We start from the raw sequence: 16,106 nt of genomic DNA, 5'->3' as shown, positions 1-16,106 counted from the left end.
ACTGAATCTTTGATAAGCTTATATGTGTTAATTAGGAGAGTTTTATTAATTAAGAGAGATTTCACCCGTATTCTAGTTATGCCAGGTTCTACTGTTGTTTATTCTACAGGTCGCAGTATCACTAGGGTGGCTCCAGCCACCATTAGGAACACATCAGTGGAGGATGACTCAGTGTTGCACGTCAGCGTTAATGAGAGTGGTAGTGGTAGCAAATCACCATTGAAGCAGTCGAGTGGTCATGTGAGATCAAACTACTCTAAATCATCAGGATCAAGACCTACATCAACAGAGACGTCTCGTCAAATCAGTAGCAGACCATTATCTCGATCATCAGGTAGTGTTATTATCATGTGCATGTACTAGTATGGCCTACAGAGGAGTTTGAGAGATATGTAGTGTGTGTGTACGTGCGTGCGTGTGTGTGCGTGTGGTGTATTGTACTCACAACAAGTATGGATAATGTAGTACTTGCTTCTTAGCTAGGAAAGTCATGTATTGTGTTGGGGTAGCTGAAAGAAGGTTTGTGAGGGTTCTGGGACACGCATGGATGCACTACCAATTCACACATTAGAATACTTGGCATTGATACTGAGGTGTTGGGTTGAACTATGAGATCATGTGATGTTGCATCATTACATGATCATGTGATCCACAGGTCGGCCGGATAATGGACTAAACAGCTCACAAGGTTCAGCATCACTAAGTGCTAAACTCCATTCCCAATCCAAGCCAATGTCCAGACCACATTCTCATATTTCCAGACCACATTCTCGTGTTTCTAGATCCTATTCCAGAACGTCTCGACGACCTAAAATCGACCAATGGGATAACTCCACCCCTGGAGAAATACTACAACTAAGTGGTTACCAAGGAAACCTGTCCCAGTTATCAACTTGTCCTCACTGTGATCACACCTTCACTACAGCTGGACTAAGGGTCCCATTATTATTACTATGTGGTCATTCTTATTGTACTAATTGTGTAGAGAAGGCTTGTTCAACATATCCCTCAGCCATAAAATGTGGTTTGTGTAACACAAGTACACCTGTGGACCAGCAAGGGGCAGCTCACATGATGCAGAATGAAGCATTACTGGAAGTGTTGGACAATAAGCAGTTACAGACAAGTATTCCACAAATGAAAGGACGAGAGAATTGTGCTGAGTGTGAGAGGCAACCGGCTAGTCTGTACTGCAGCAGCTGTGCGGCCGTGTTCTGTGCCCCCTGCAGTCATAAATCACATGCTGGATCTAAGGTGAGGGGTAAACACACCCCTATACCCATCACTCAGCGTCCACAACCTAACCCAACTTGTAAGAAACATCCCGGACAGACGTGTATGCTGTACTGTGAGACTGAAGGTGTACCAATGTGTGTGTTATGCAAGTTCTATGGTCACCATAGAGTACACAAGTATGAGTTACTCAGTAAGGTGAGGTATCCATACCAATATTGTGTCTATCATGTGATACTGTTGCTTTGTAGTATTGCTAAATATAATTACACTGAAGCTACAACAGCCACTTAATGTGTAGACCTTTGGCCCATTTCTGTTGTATAATTGAACAGTATGACAGTAGTAAACTGTGGTATCAGCTTTTGGTACTGTCCAGTTTTTGACAACCCGGATTCTAAGACACTAGTCTTAATTCATACATACAGTATTGCTGTGAAGAAGTGTAGCTACCTAATATCAGTTGATATGTACTACTGTAAATATATCAGCTGTACAACACAATTGTGTCATTGAGTTAGAAGTTATTTCTGTGTCTATAATATCTTGAACCATATATGGGTCTAGTAAGGTATACCAATACCATATATGGGTCTAGTAAGGTATACCAATAATCGCAATATCAATATCAAGTTGATGATATTACTTTATGGACTGTTTATGAAATATCAATACCACTGTGTTGCATAGAAGCTGGCCCAGAGCCAGATTAGACTTGTTAAGACCAAAATGTTTCTCTTGTGGGAGTGTTGTCTGTCAACTGTGTGGCAAGGTTTGGGGAAACTAAACCATTCATCCAAAATATTTCTGATATACCTTATTTATATAAAGATGTTGTCTGCCACACCTCCTGCAGGTAGCTGCCAAACAGTCAGGCAGTTTAGCTGATAAACAGAACACACTACTGAAGGTAGAGCGTCACCTTGGTAACCTCTCTAAACAATTATCCACTGCAGTTGATGACATCACTCATAAAGCTCATCAGTCACAACAAGTATTAGAGGACCACTTCACTGATCTCAGGGAACAAGTGTTTACATTACTAGAGCGACGAGAAGCTGAACTGCTCTCCCAACTTGATCAACAGGTGGAGCTCAAGCAAGGAATACTACAGGAGCACAGGGAGGAGGTTGCCATGGCTGTTGCCAAGGTGATGGCTTGTGAGGAGGAAGGTAAGGGTGTGGTGTTACTGTATTAGGATCTGCATATAATAACATACCTTAAACCCCAGTGCGTGGGAGTATCAAAGCGCCGCGCTGGGTTATAACTACTAGACAGAGTGGCACTGCTACTGTACGATATATTAGTTATCACCCAGTGATAACTAACTTATCACCCAGTGATAACTAACTTATCACCCTGTTGCGGAGCCACTCAGTCTCTTTCGTGACATCATAATAACCGCGAATGGCATTGTTTACCAATGGAACAAAGAGCCAAATAAGGGAATATTGATACAAAACACACCAATACAGCACTTAAAACTACCTAAATCTTACAAGAAAACTGTTAATCCTTTACACAATAACACTACAAGTTACCAATGCCGTGATAGTTTAACAAATGTCAAGAATAGTCCGTGACGATTTTCGCTCCAGCAATCACTCTAAACGGTCACTATGGTGAAGAACTAACTTCCTCTAGCTTCATCGTTCTATCTTGGACTATGGTAGCCACTTGTTGGTCTTTATTTTTCTCTTGCACACCACGCGACACCACTATACCAACTTCAGATGAAGGCGAATCGTACCTGGAACCGCTGCTTCATAACACTGCCCTTCGCTACAGTTTGTAGGCAGTATGTAAGGTCTCTCTTGTAGCTACGAAGTAGAATCTCCACACAATTCGGATGAAATCTTGAGCACAGTGACAGGAACTCAAACCGGAACTTAATTTACTATCTGTAAACGTTGATCACTTGTGGCTATCTCTAGTATTAAAGTCAACGTTGATCACTTGTGGCTATCTCTAGTATTAAAGTGTTATCAGATTGAAACTACAACAGACTACTGGCACATGTTACAAATTACCACTTGATGGAGGCAACTTTTCAGTCATTAAATTGACATTATCGGGGAGGCCATAATTTGTTGTTTCTCAGCGACACCATCAATGATCTCAAGTTGTACTACATCACTTGCAGTTGTTAATGAGAGTGTAGTGATGACATCACATTACTGCCTTAGGGGACACATTGGCTGTGTGTAATGAACCGTGATTGGCTAGTAATTGAGAGTGATAATGATTTTGTATGCCATAATAAATTAATATGAACAACTAATATTCTAATAGAACATTCACCACATCAGAGTTGGTGAATTGTAAACCATTACACAGATATTGTACTAATAACAGTTATATTACAGGATGTCTTTCCAACCATAAATCCTATACTAATAACATGAGAAGCTTTGTTCACTGACTTAATATAATATGTACCTGTAGTTTAGTAGATTTGCCTTTCAGCTGGTGAAGGACTACTAATAAGCTTCAATAAATTTAAAGTCTGGTGCTTAGGATAAAATTATGAATATTTTTATACTATTTAACCAGCCCAGTTGTATCGCAATTCGCAATCCAACTTTATCCAAGGAAACCATTACTATGTCTTTGAAGACATTACAACAGTAAAACTATTTATTTATTTATTATCAATTTTAGTCAATGACAGAAAATTAATTCGAATTTAAAAACAAAAAAAATGTTTCAGTTTTAGTTTAAAATGATTAACAGAAGTTGTCAACACATCAAAAGGAGCCACATAAATATGAAAAATGAATGGTGGAAAGCATTGATGGAGGAGGGAATTGTCAAAGAGGTATTGTATTAAATTTGAGACAATTTCAAATGGTTTTGTGCCACCTGTTGGTACAGTACAACGTCTTCTCCAGAGCTTTCCCAAGTGTGTAGTCATGTGTACCCTGTTCCGGTATTTCTAAACATACTGCTGTTGTTAAGTGATTCTAGAGAGCAATTACAAATCTTGACATCATGTTGAGCACCTGGACTACGTGCCAATGGCCATCTTGTGATCATGAAACAGAGCTTCCTATCCCGTGTTACTAGTATAGTATCTATGGTCCCTATTTTGATGGTGAACTAACTCTTACAACACTTGACACTGCTTGAAGGTTCTTAGTTTACTAATTTGTTAAGATGCCTTACTGTAGTTATACTGATAGTAAAGTGTCAGTAAACTTAAGTACATGGAACATAATTATTTTACTAAGTTTTAAACTCTCAGTAAAACATCAGTGAATGCGGGTTTACTGAAAAACTACTAAAATAACAAACAATTAACTGTTCCATATACTGGGGATATACCACTGTAGTAAACTAAGATACTTCAAGCAGTGTGAACAACTAAGGCTGAGACAGTGTTGAATAGTTTGTTAAATTCCTCAGTAGAACTAAACATCCACTAATTATACTAATGAACAGATCTCAGCCCATTATGGTATTGAGTGACGTCTATTATCTCAGTCATGTTGTCTTGACTGCTCCAATATCTACAGTGTTTGTTTATAGATGTCTTGCTTGTTTTATTAAAGTGTCCACATCACATCTGCTTCTTGCAAAATGTGCCAAGTTGCAGCTACCCAGTACACAAATATTCTATAATGCTGGAAATATAGTCACATAATTAAATCTCTATTTAACAAGGTCACTGTAATAAGGCCAACTCATTATAATTCTTACTCTCCCTTTACAGCTGCCAGATTGCAAGGGTTGTCTCCTATTGCATCATTATTAGCCGGAAGGCATCTTGAACAAGTGTTTAACACTGTTACCATGGATACGTACACTATACCACACCAAGCAACCAATCAGCTCGAAGTACCACTGTCTTTGATTCCCGATGTCACGCCTCAAGTGGTGCAGTTGCTACGACAACATGGAGCAGTGTTACAATTACCCAGTTGTCCCACCTTCACTGACGTCATGGTAACCACCAATAGTATTAAACTGTACTGGTCACTATGTGACACTGAGGATGTCGCCATGGATACAACTATGACATACTCATTGGAGTATCACCCCAAGGTCCCACCCAGCTCCTTAATGAGACATGACAGCAGTTCTAGGAGGAGTCGTATGGCTACTAACTCAGTAGAGAGTGGATTTGATGAGACATCAACTAGTAGTGATTATAGGTCATCACAGTATGGTGTATCCATGGTAACTATGACATCATCTGGTGGTGCTTACAAGATATCACATGATCCTGATATTCCAGAACATGTGAACAATACACAACTACCTGAAATTCAGCCAATCAGAGATGTGATATCTTCATTACTACCCACCCCTGTACACTTACCAACATTACCTAATAAGGGAACTGGCGAATTGCCCTCTATTGTTGCCACTAAACAATTACACCAATCAAAACACAGGGAACAATTCAACCAATCAGAACACAGGGATAGCAGTTCACTACTCAATTTACCTCCACTAAAAGCAGCCACTGCCACACCCCCTGTGGATCATGTGAGCAACACTACTAGTGGAGTGTTTGCAGAATCCGAGGACAGTGTTCCCATGGAAACCAGACCATATGGTGAATCCCCTAGTAGTGATGACGGCTCTACACTAAGTACCCACACCAGTAACTATGCCAACATTGGTCGCCATAGCAACGGAATTCAATTTCAACAGATTTACCATGGCAACGACACACAGTATATGTACACTGATCCCATCCCAGGGGCATGTTACTATTTCAGACTGTGTTGCCATAATGCTGCTGGCTGGGGTCCCTATAGTGACATTATCAAGTGTACAGTGAGCGAGTGACAATAAACAGGAAGTGACAAGGTTGCAGTCAGAACTCATTCAGCCTAATGTATTCAAAGTGTACAGTGAATCGTAAAAGTCATACACAGGAAGTGACAAGATCATAGGCAGGAAATAAGGGTCTCCACTTCAATTGTAGAACATGTGATAAAGTTAATGACAGGAAGCTACAAACCCCAATATGTACACAATGACATAACACTTTATTATTAAGTGTAGTGAGCAAAAAATATTCATTGACACTGTTACTATGGTTACTACAGATTATACCCCTCAGGGGGCATGGTACAGGAGATATAATAAAAATAAAACAAGAGCTTTGTAATTAGAACACTACCAAATTATTAGTCAGTCATGATGTCATCGTACTCCCTTATAAGGACTGTCATACTTGAGGTGCTATGGAAACAAAGCACATTCCATAACAAACAGTACACAATACATAACATACTAGAGGTGTACCGATTATTGGATTGGCTAAAATATCAGCCACTGATATGGTATTTTTTACCAATATCAGTACAGAACAATAGGAGGACTGATATCGTTACCGATAGCAATAGTTTGTACATAAACAAATTAACCCATGTGGCTCTTTAATGCCAGAAGCTTATTGTTCACTCTACAATTAGCGCTACGCTATGAGAAGCCATATAAATACACACAATTCTACTGTTCGTTGTGCACCTATCACTGTCAAGCCCCACCCCTCCAGGGTCCCATACACCTACTGGGAATTTGACATCTACAGTTTCCCCACCCCTGGGGCTTTTGACGGTGGCAATTCGCTGAGCCAAAAATTATTTTAATAGGTAAATCAAATATCCTATAGAAACCCTCTATCAAGGTGGAGACATAATGGAGTTTTGACAAGCTTCTTAGCCCCAATACTGGGGAATTAGACACTAGACTTTGTCAAATCCCCTGTATTCCCCACCCTACCTGGGGGTGGGGCATGACATTGATAGGTGCATTGCTGGAAAGCTTATCACAGTCTTTACAAAAGCAGTTATATAGTACCTTTGTAATAAGAGTCACAGGATAACCAAGGGACCAGCTTTCTCAGAGGCCATTAAAATGCGGAAATATCCATTTAAGGTTTCATGGGAGTATACGTAAAAATGTTTGTGGGTGCCTAATTGTCTGGATTGCACAATAAAAACCCAAGCTGTATACCACCGATACATGCACATGTTGTTGTAGGGTAAATGTACACTTAAAACTATAATGCAAATATCTGATCAACTATTGGTTATCAGCTTCTTTTGGTGGCATCAATATTGAATATCTGTACATGCCAAAAATCCATATTGGTACACCTCTATAACATATAACGAGATATCTTTCAGGTGTAAATCTTCAATTAAACTAATATTAGCACATTAAACAATTCTTAACTACATGTATGGTCAGTACGTGTTCATCTGAGCCACAGTAATATCAAAGAAGTCACTCCCAATGATTTTGTACTGGAACAAGTATGTTTTCATGTTGTAAACATGTTTGCGTGTCTGCCTGAATTGCCCATAGTAAATGTATGAGATATTTTTAAAGCCTCATAACTCACTTATTCTTGCCCATATCAAAGCACTTTTTAAATTAACAGTTCTGGCATTTAAAGGGCTTCACAGGACAGCTCTATTAAAAGTTTGGGCAGCTGGCTCATGTAACAGGAATTATTAGCAAGAAACTAGAGCTCAGGTGAACGCGATCCGACTATATAGCTACTGGGGAACTCCTAAATTAGCCCAATAGATGGTAGCAGTGACAGATCTAGGTGGGTGTCTGTGGTTCCTCTTTAGCTCAGTGGTAGTTTAACTATCAATATTGCTGTATTGACAATCATAGCAAAACCATACAGTAATGTGCATGTCCCTCTGTTATCTGGTCATTGATTATCTGAATTTTAAGTTATCCAAGCTGTGGAAATGACTGCTCTATTAGAGCATTTTGACAACAGTGTATGTTCTATTAGAGTATTTGACAACAGTGTATGTTCTATTAGAGTATTTGACAACAGTGTATGTTCTATTAGAGTATTTGAACAGAACTATAAATGAATGGTCACCTAGGGTCCAATGAGTTCAGATAATGGAGTGTTGTAACTACATTAAACACTTCTTACTACATCAAGATACTCTAATAGAGCAGTCAAGTAACCATGTTAATAGTGCTACAGCTTAGTCACAACTATCACCCTATGTCACAGTCTTAACTATCAGATTTACCACGATTGTTAAAATCCAATCTAAAATTTTCTTGAGGCAGCCTTATACTTGCCTATAATACTTTCTCAGAAACCTCCTTTAGGTCCACCACTAAGTAGGAGGTGACATTACAGGTTCCCTGGGACATGACACAATAAAGTGAATTGTAGGACATATAGTGTATGAGAGAGGAAGGCATCAATTAGAATTAAGTTGGAGACATTGTCATCATCCTTAATTCGAAGTTATAGCCACACCCCAAATTATAGTTACAAGCAGTGCTAACCTGTATAATAGCAGAGGGACCACCTTCTACTGCATGTAGAGGTAATCTCCCTAGGGGACACCCCTCGACGCTCATCAAAGCTAGCCTCTTACACAAGGCCAACTCATACGGCAGGTTTTGCAGGTTTGGATTATCATTAATATACAACTCTTCCAAGTTTTCCAGACTGCCAATCTCAGTTGGGATCTCCATCAAGTTGTTCTCTCCAGCACTAAGGTGCTCCAGGCTTAGCAGTAACCTAGCAACAACCAGATTCTAATTAGTGACCACCTTTACATGATCATTATAGTAGAAGGGATGGGGTCTACCTATTAGTTGTTTTCTCAAAGCACATTCTCATCAATTACTCATTGTGTGTGTACTAGATGTTCTGTCTGTCTAATGAAATGTGTACTAGATGCTTACAGAAAAATCCATCCAGTAAATCACATGAAAGCAAAGCACCAACATTCTTGAAGTATTTCATTATTCATGTAACACCTCAAACCAGTAAGTGTACAATATTAGCAACACAACACATTAACAAACTCCAAATAATACTCACCCTAATCCACGGGGAAGGTATGTTATCCTGTTGGACTGAACATTGAGTCTCTTTAGTGACCGCAGGTAGCTAATCTCAGACACAAGACTCTCCAATCTGTTACCGTCCAACTCTAATACTTGTAGCTCTCTCAGGGCACAAATGCCCTTGGGCAGGTGCCGTAATAAATTGTTGCTAAGCACTAGTCGTTCTAGCTTGACTAACTTTTGAATGTCCTCTAAAATAGGATCATGTGATGCTAGTAACCATGACTACTGCATGACATTACCTGGTAACACTTGTAGCTGGTTGGAGCCGAGGTCTAATTCACGTAATCCAATCCATGTACCAAAATCCAGTGGTAGAGTGGCTAACTGATTGTGACTGATTACCAGACTGGTGACGGCCGGAGCCTGGAATGGAGTATGAAGATTGTGCAGTACAACATCAGAAAAGGTTGTCCATTGTGCCGATCAAATTGTACAACCAATAGTGTTACCACAATGTGTATGTGTAATGTATTCTGTATGAGTGTGTGTTGTGTGTGTGGTGTAGTGGGGGTCATGTGTTCAGAGGTTGGTCGTGATTACATGGCATCAGGTGTTAAGGGTTGTTTATTAGCTAGGAAAGTAATGTGTTGTGTTGAGAAGGTTTGTAAGGGATCTGGTAACACATGAAAGTAACTAACGCTAGTATACACATGTTGTGTATAGTGAAACATAGATAACCCAAACACTAAATGATTGTTCTGTTAGAGTATTTAGTCAACATGCACATGTTCTATTAGAATAACTGAGCAGAGCTCAAATGTCACGTGCATCCCATGAGATCTGCTTTTTGCCACACTTCTAGATTTCAGCAGTTTTTAAAGGCAGAAGTTACAGTATGTACAAATTCAGCTGGATCCTGAAAAACAGCTAAAAATTAAAAGTGGATTTTTTCTCAAGAGAATTAACATTTCAGCCAACCAGATGATTAGTGGTGACAGCAAAGGCGTCAACAACAGACACATATGGTTTACTTGGCTCCATTACAAGTTCGGGAAAGGGCCGTAATGGACACCGGTGCACTTTTATGGTTCCTCCCACTGGCTTACCTGTAGGAAATGTATGGTGAAAATTTTGATTGCCCATAAATATTGTCAGACATTTGAACAAAAGATTTTGAAATAATATTAGCGGGTCAAGCAGTACTACAAATGAGTTATTAAATGTTTTTGAGGATCCAGCTTAACATGTACATACACTACAGCATACAGTACAGTAGTATTGTACAGGTGTATATTAGGGATCATGGAAGCCAAGGATGAAAATGGATATTGTTATGGGTGTGATTCCTTCACTGTTCAAAGTTTCTCATCCTGAGACGTGCCGTTTAGCCAACTGCAATACGTACAATACATGCATCTTTGTCCTCCTTTGTGTCCCAGTTCTTTGACAATGCAAGGTGTCAATTTGCAATAGTGTGGTATGGCTTCCCTGTGTTGAAGGGCTATCTTCACAAGAAGCGGAATACCTAATTTTGTTTGTTTACTTTTTTAATAACATAATTATGACTACTGAAAGAATGGCGATAGACTGACATGTCATAAAATTAATTTTGCACCTTAACATGCACCAATAATTGAGAAGGGAAATGGCCACTACACTTTGCTTTCAGCTATGTTCAACCTGTTACACAGTACAAACAAACAACAGTAGTCTTCACAATCAACCCAATCACTAATATGAGCCAAAATTGTGTCTTTTATACCCTTTCTACGAGTGTGGAGTATTTCATGATAATCATTGAACATTTTACAAGTATGGTAAGTTCATTTTGTAAGTCTTGTGGTGAGTTTCTCACATTTTAATCTTAGATGACACAAGTTTTTTTTGTCTACACTTGTTGAGTTGAAGGTAATTCTAGTTTCAACTGGCAAACAACACCACAATAACCCTGATGTAGCAGAGTTTTACATGGTGTACCTCATTTTATTATTCCACTAGTTAATGCCCTTTGGCAGTCTAATCTTGATTCTTTAAAATACTACCAAGAGTTCATAATATAGTAATGCCCCACTACTATATTATGAACTCTTGATACCACTCCATGATTTATCAACTTCCAACACAAATGCTGTTATAATGATAGAGTACACTCATGGTATTTAGCACTAATTTTCCATTGAAACTAGACATAACAGGTAGACAAAACACGGAGCTATCCATTGATGGTTCAAATGTTAATGATGATGAAAACCACCCAAGACAACAGAAGCCAGAAGCATTAAAACACTCGTATATCAACTACAATAACACCTCAAGGTATTGAGGAGGACATGAAATACCATTCTGGTCACATGGATTTAATCAATATGAGGAGTGCTTCATACCGTGATCAATGGCAGATATACACATCGTGCTCCTGGTTTCTAATCTCGTAGGTTCTAACATCTATAGATGGTTAAACAAGAGAAGTTTCCCATACCGTATGCAAGGAAATTGACATCAAAAAATTTTGACAAATTTGATGAATCGGTTTAATTCGTCAAATTTAAATTTGTCAAATGTTTATAAGCACCCTTAAAATTAAAAGTACTGGTTTGCCTACAATTTCTTGATTTTCGTCAACATTTTATTCGTCAAATCTGCTAAAGTCTGAATTCGTCAAATTTTTCTTACGTCAAAATTTCCCTGCATACGGTACCTGCAGACATACTTGTGAACATTTGACATATTAAACTCTGCAGGTATAGGCAACCTATCTCATTTCACTACTTTTTTTCCTTTGATCCCAAATCCAATTTAAATTATGCCTAATTTTTCTAGAAATTACTATAGGTTGATCAAACTCTGTATAGAAACACTTATTAGGAGGAAGGGACAAAATGAGGATTTGACAAGTTTCTGGGCCCCAATACTGACACATTGATATCACCCCTCTGTATTTCCTGGGAGTGGAGCATAGATGGTGATTTTGTGTTCACAGCAGTTGTACAACCATCCTCTTTCTCCTTGGTCAACTCTCCAATGCAATAAATGGTATGTAGTACAGAATGCAACATGGAGTATGGAGTACAGACTAATGGAGCATATAATGCAGTATGGAGTACTGACCTTAGATAGTATTCCATGTGGTATCTTAGTGATCGAGTTGTGTTCAATATTGAGAGAGTTCATGTGTGAAAGATGGTCGGGTTGGGAAACTGGAAATGTCTCAAAACTGTTTCGTGATAGTTGTACTGAACACAATTTTATCAAGCAACCATATAAATCTTGTGGTAAAGCTACAATAGCATTATTCTCTAAGCTTAGTTCTTCCAGGTGGACACAGAGGACAATTTCTGCTGGTAGTTCACTTAGCTTGTTATATCTGTAATAATAAGACAGTAGCTATTTAATGCTCACCATGACATATTATAATATTATACAAAGATAATAACAAGACTAGTCATGATGTGCTGTAGCCCACATGCATTATGAAGTATAAGAATATTATTAGTGATACTACAGTACCAGATCATACATCAACAATCCTATTATTATAATCAATGATCCTATAATAATCATCAATGATCCTATTATAATCATCAATGATCTATTATAAACACTGTTACTGTTGGCATGAAAACCGTGACTGCCGTGCATCGTCATCACTATAAGCCTCATTTCAACATAACGGCAGTAGCAGTTTTTCAATCAAGAATCACACTGTAATCACACTGTAATCACACTGTAATCACACTGTAATCAGACTGTTACAAACAACAAAGTATATATATATATCACCCCGTCACACCCCTCCTTCTTTTTGTACAGAGACTATTAGCTCATGTGACATTTTTCAATAATTGCACAATATACTATTATAATTCATGTGGGCTTGTCCTACCCCTTGTTACTGTATGTACTTATCAACAACATTATTATTAGTACATGATATTGTTATCATACAGTACGGTAGTACTGTATATTAAGTATCATGGAGATTTGGGTTTTTCAGGCCAAAAAAATCACCAAAAACCAGCTTCACAATACCATCCTGGCACCTTGGCAGTATTGGTTAGGTATAACCAAGCCCAAAAGTGCCTTCAGTACAATCCTAATAGATTGTTATGAATTTTTTTAATATACATTATTCAATGGAATTTTCTACTGACTAACTACCTGCCTGTCTGATGCTTTCAGGCAAGCATAACTCAATAACGGCTAAGGCTATGGGCTTGCTTTTTCACTGTTCAACGTCGCTTCGTCCCAAGATGTGCCTTTTGGAGTACTGCAGTATATACAATGCACGCATCATGGACTTACCTTTGTCCTCCTTTGTGTCCCATTCTTTTTGCTGACAGTCCAAGGTGTCAATTCGCAGTAGCGCAATGCATGGCTTCCCTGCATGCAGTACGGGAATCGTCCATATTTTCCATGGTGACTGGATTGATTGCAGAGGCAATTCTAACAGTGTTCTTCATTTGTAACACTGTGTAACGGGCTGAACAGAATTAAAAGCAAAGCATAATGGCCACTGCACTTTCGAAGCAATGCTGGGGTGTGCGTTCAGGTGAAATGTTAATTCTGGCACCATCCTTTCTTTTGATGCAGTATGTGTGGGTTCACCAGTCATAATAATATTACAAAATAAACAAACAAGTTCAAGGAAAAATTAGGAAGTTTAAGTTCAATTAGGGATCATAGAAAAAAAGTAGGGAAACAAGGGAGGTCGCCTACACCTGCAGATATACTAGTGGACATTTAATCCCTAATCCATAAACTTGTTCAATAAGCCATTACAATGGATACAACTCCTTGCACACCCTACCTAGCTCTCAGTGATTTTAATAGACCAAACATGTAGTATGTGGCTACTATTAGGGTAGGGGAGATACCTTAATCCAAATCTCTTCAGCTGTGTCAGGTTGCCAACACTTGATGGTAACTTAGTGAGGTTGTTATGTTGAACATCAAGGGTTGTCAAGTTAACACAATTACCAATCTCCTCAGGAATAAACTCCAAATGATTGTGAGATGCGTCCAATAACAATAGTTGTGTTAAGGCCCCTGAGGGGGAATAACATGACAACATAAACACATTACAATAGAAGCCCCATATAGTTCACAAGCCAGCCAGTGGTATCCTGTGGGATAAATATTGTTAGGTAACCTTAGCCAGTATTATGACAGGCGAAAACTTTAGGTTTAAGGAAGAAAATCCATCCCTCCTGGAGGAAGACTGAGTGTGGCCCCGACTAGACATTGGGTGGCCTGCAGTTCGAATCCTGGGGTTGGAGGGATTTTTTTCCTTACTTTGGTCCCTTTTCTGTTACACCTTTCCAGCTACAAGCTAAGTCATTAAATCGAAGTCCTTGAAATTAGGTTAGGTAATCCTAAGGCTGCAGCACATGTTGCTGTAGACCTTCAGTGCTGGTCACTGTAAAGTGTTAATTATATAACCAAGTACTAAGAATAATACGAAACGCGGTTAAAATTACGTAATAAATAAATAAATAAATAAATAAATAATTAAATAAATAATTAATAATTAATGTTTGAGAAAACTACGAGGCCTAGAGACATGAACTAACCGGGGATAGATTCGCCTGTACATGAAGGCACAAACGTATAATCGTCGCTCCTGTTTGTGCTGATGACTTGACCATACGTGTAATTCTATATAACGCCCAGTACCACACCCTTGCTTAATTACTTACATATTGCGCGAAGAAGATTAGTGATGCCCGTGCAGGAGAGCCAGAAGCCACTTGAGTAAACAAGAAGATTACAAGTAAGTTTTTATGTTTGTAACATCTCAAGTCTCCATGCCAGCTGCCAGTGGATTCACTGATTCATGTAAATAAACAATACAAGAAAACATTAAACTGACATATGCCACGCTCTTTACAATAAGCTTACAGTTACATATAAAATACAAGTAAACAATTTTGTCTTGTGCAGCTGGCATGGCGAACTTTCTTTGTGTTGGTGTCAGGCAATTCAATACGTGCTTAATCTTTTTTGCCTTCACCTGGCGTAGCTACTAGGCTCTAGTGGCTTGGCTGTCTTCCTTTATCTGGTTCATCTGGCTTGCATACGCCTACAGCATTGTGTAGCTATCTCCTGAAAGTTGTGTATGCATAACTATGGTGTGTCACCCATCACTGTGCCATTGCTACATCACTGATGAACCTTACTTAGCTCTAGTTGATGTTGATATGCATTGCTGTATATTGGCTAATAATTTTTATCTGCATGGTGATGTTGCCTATAATGTATTGCTGCATACAATACTGCAATAATGTATAGTTCTTTCCTGTATGTTTTGTATACATATACTTTGTACACATCACTGTGCCATTTATACCACACCAATGATGTACTGGCACTTAGCTACTGGTGGCCTTTAGTTACGATGCCACTATAGTGTTATATCTGTCACTACTGTGACATATTGAGTTGATTTGGGGATAATGCATTCACCACCTAATAGCCTCACCGGGGGGCTGTCACGTTGGTGTATGTACTTGGTTATATGTGACGCGGTCCTAGTAATAATAATAATAATAATAAAGAAACACAAATGACAACAACAGCTGTCCTGCCTCATGTAATGTAGTGTCATTATGTGTGTAAACTGCTTTGACAAAATTTTGACAGTGCAAAACAATCTTAAAATGGGTATCCCAATGCACCACAAAAAACTAGCCGACTGAGCCACGTGACTAGTTCAGTTACACATACGTATGACTGACTAAACAGGGTTTAATGGATATTTACGTTATTAACAATTCTGAAAAGGATAATTCACTTAACTAATTATCCATGCTATTTTTGTGTCATCTTTTCCACAAACAAATTATACAATACTATCAAGTGGTCACTACTGAGGATGAATACTGTTATCAGCGGTGGTACCTGAAGTGTTGAGCAGGTTAGCCAACTACAATTAATACATGTCAGAATCTTGCCCATGGAATAGTCATCAACACTGCCACACTGATTAATACATTTGTAATGTTACCATACCTTATTGATAGCAGTGACTGCTCTATTAGAGTATATCTGTGAGTGACTGTTTCCATCAGGCA

The 16,106-nt window shown here is 38.7% G+C and overlaps 2 protein-coding genes across 2 annotated transcripts in view; one reads left to right on the top strand and one right to left on the bottom strand.

Moving 5' to 3' along the window:
* Nucleotides 1-6,278, top strand: part of LOC136254350 (uncharacterized) — a 6,574-nt gene extending 296 nt beyond the window's left edge. The window contains exons 2-5 of the mRNA XM_066047030.1: nt 110-334; nt 656-1,431; nt 2,090-2,405; nt 4,946-6,278. Coding sequence (XP_065903102.1) covers nt 110-334; nt 656-1,431; nt 2,090-2,405; nt 4,946-6,030 — 2,402 coding nt within the window. The 3' untranslated portion in view covers nt 6,031-6,278. The remainder of the gene's footprint in view (nt 1-109; nt 335-655; nt 1,432-2,089; nt 2,406-4,945) is intronic.
* LOC136254351 (leucine-rich repeat protein SHOC-2-like) overlaps nt 6,222-16,106 on the bottom strand; it is a 16,723-nt gene continuing 6,838 nt past the window's right edge. Inside the window, exons 7-12 of the mRNA XM_066047031.1 lie at nt 13,911-14,082; nt 12,145-12,400; nt 9,336-9,459; nt 9,068-9,284; nt 8,524-8,761; nt 6,222-6,429 (exon numbers count right to left, since the gene is read on the bottom strand). Of these exons, the coding sequence (XP_065903103.1) occupies nt 6,391-6,429; nt 8,524-8,761; nt 9,068-9,284; nt 9,336-9,459; nt 12,145-12,400; nt 13,911-14,082 (1,046 nt within the window). The 3' untranslated portion in view covers nt 6,222-6,390. The remainder of the gene's footprint in view (nt 6,430-8,523; nt 8,762-9,067; nt 9,285-9,335; nt 9,460-12,144; nt 12,401-13,910; nt 14,083-16,106) is intronic.

Source organism: Dysidea avara, chromosome 4, assembly GCF_963678975.1.
Source record: "Dysidea avara chromosome 4, odDysAvar1.4, whole genome shotgun sequence".
Classification (NCBI taxonomy): Eukaryota; Metazoa; Porifera; class Demospongiae; order Dictyoceratida; family Dysideidae; genus Dysidea; species Dysidea avara.
The sequence above is the reverse complement of the archived record's forward strand: the minus strand, read 5'-3'. Positions and strand labels throughout refer to the sequence as shown.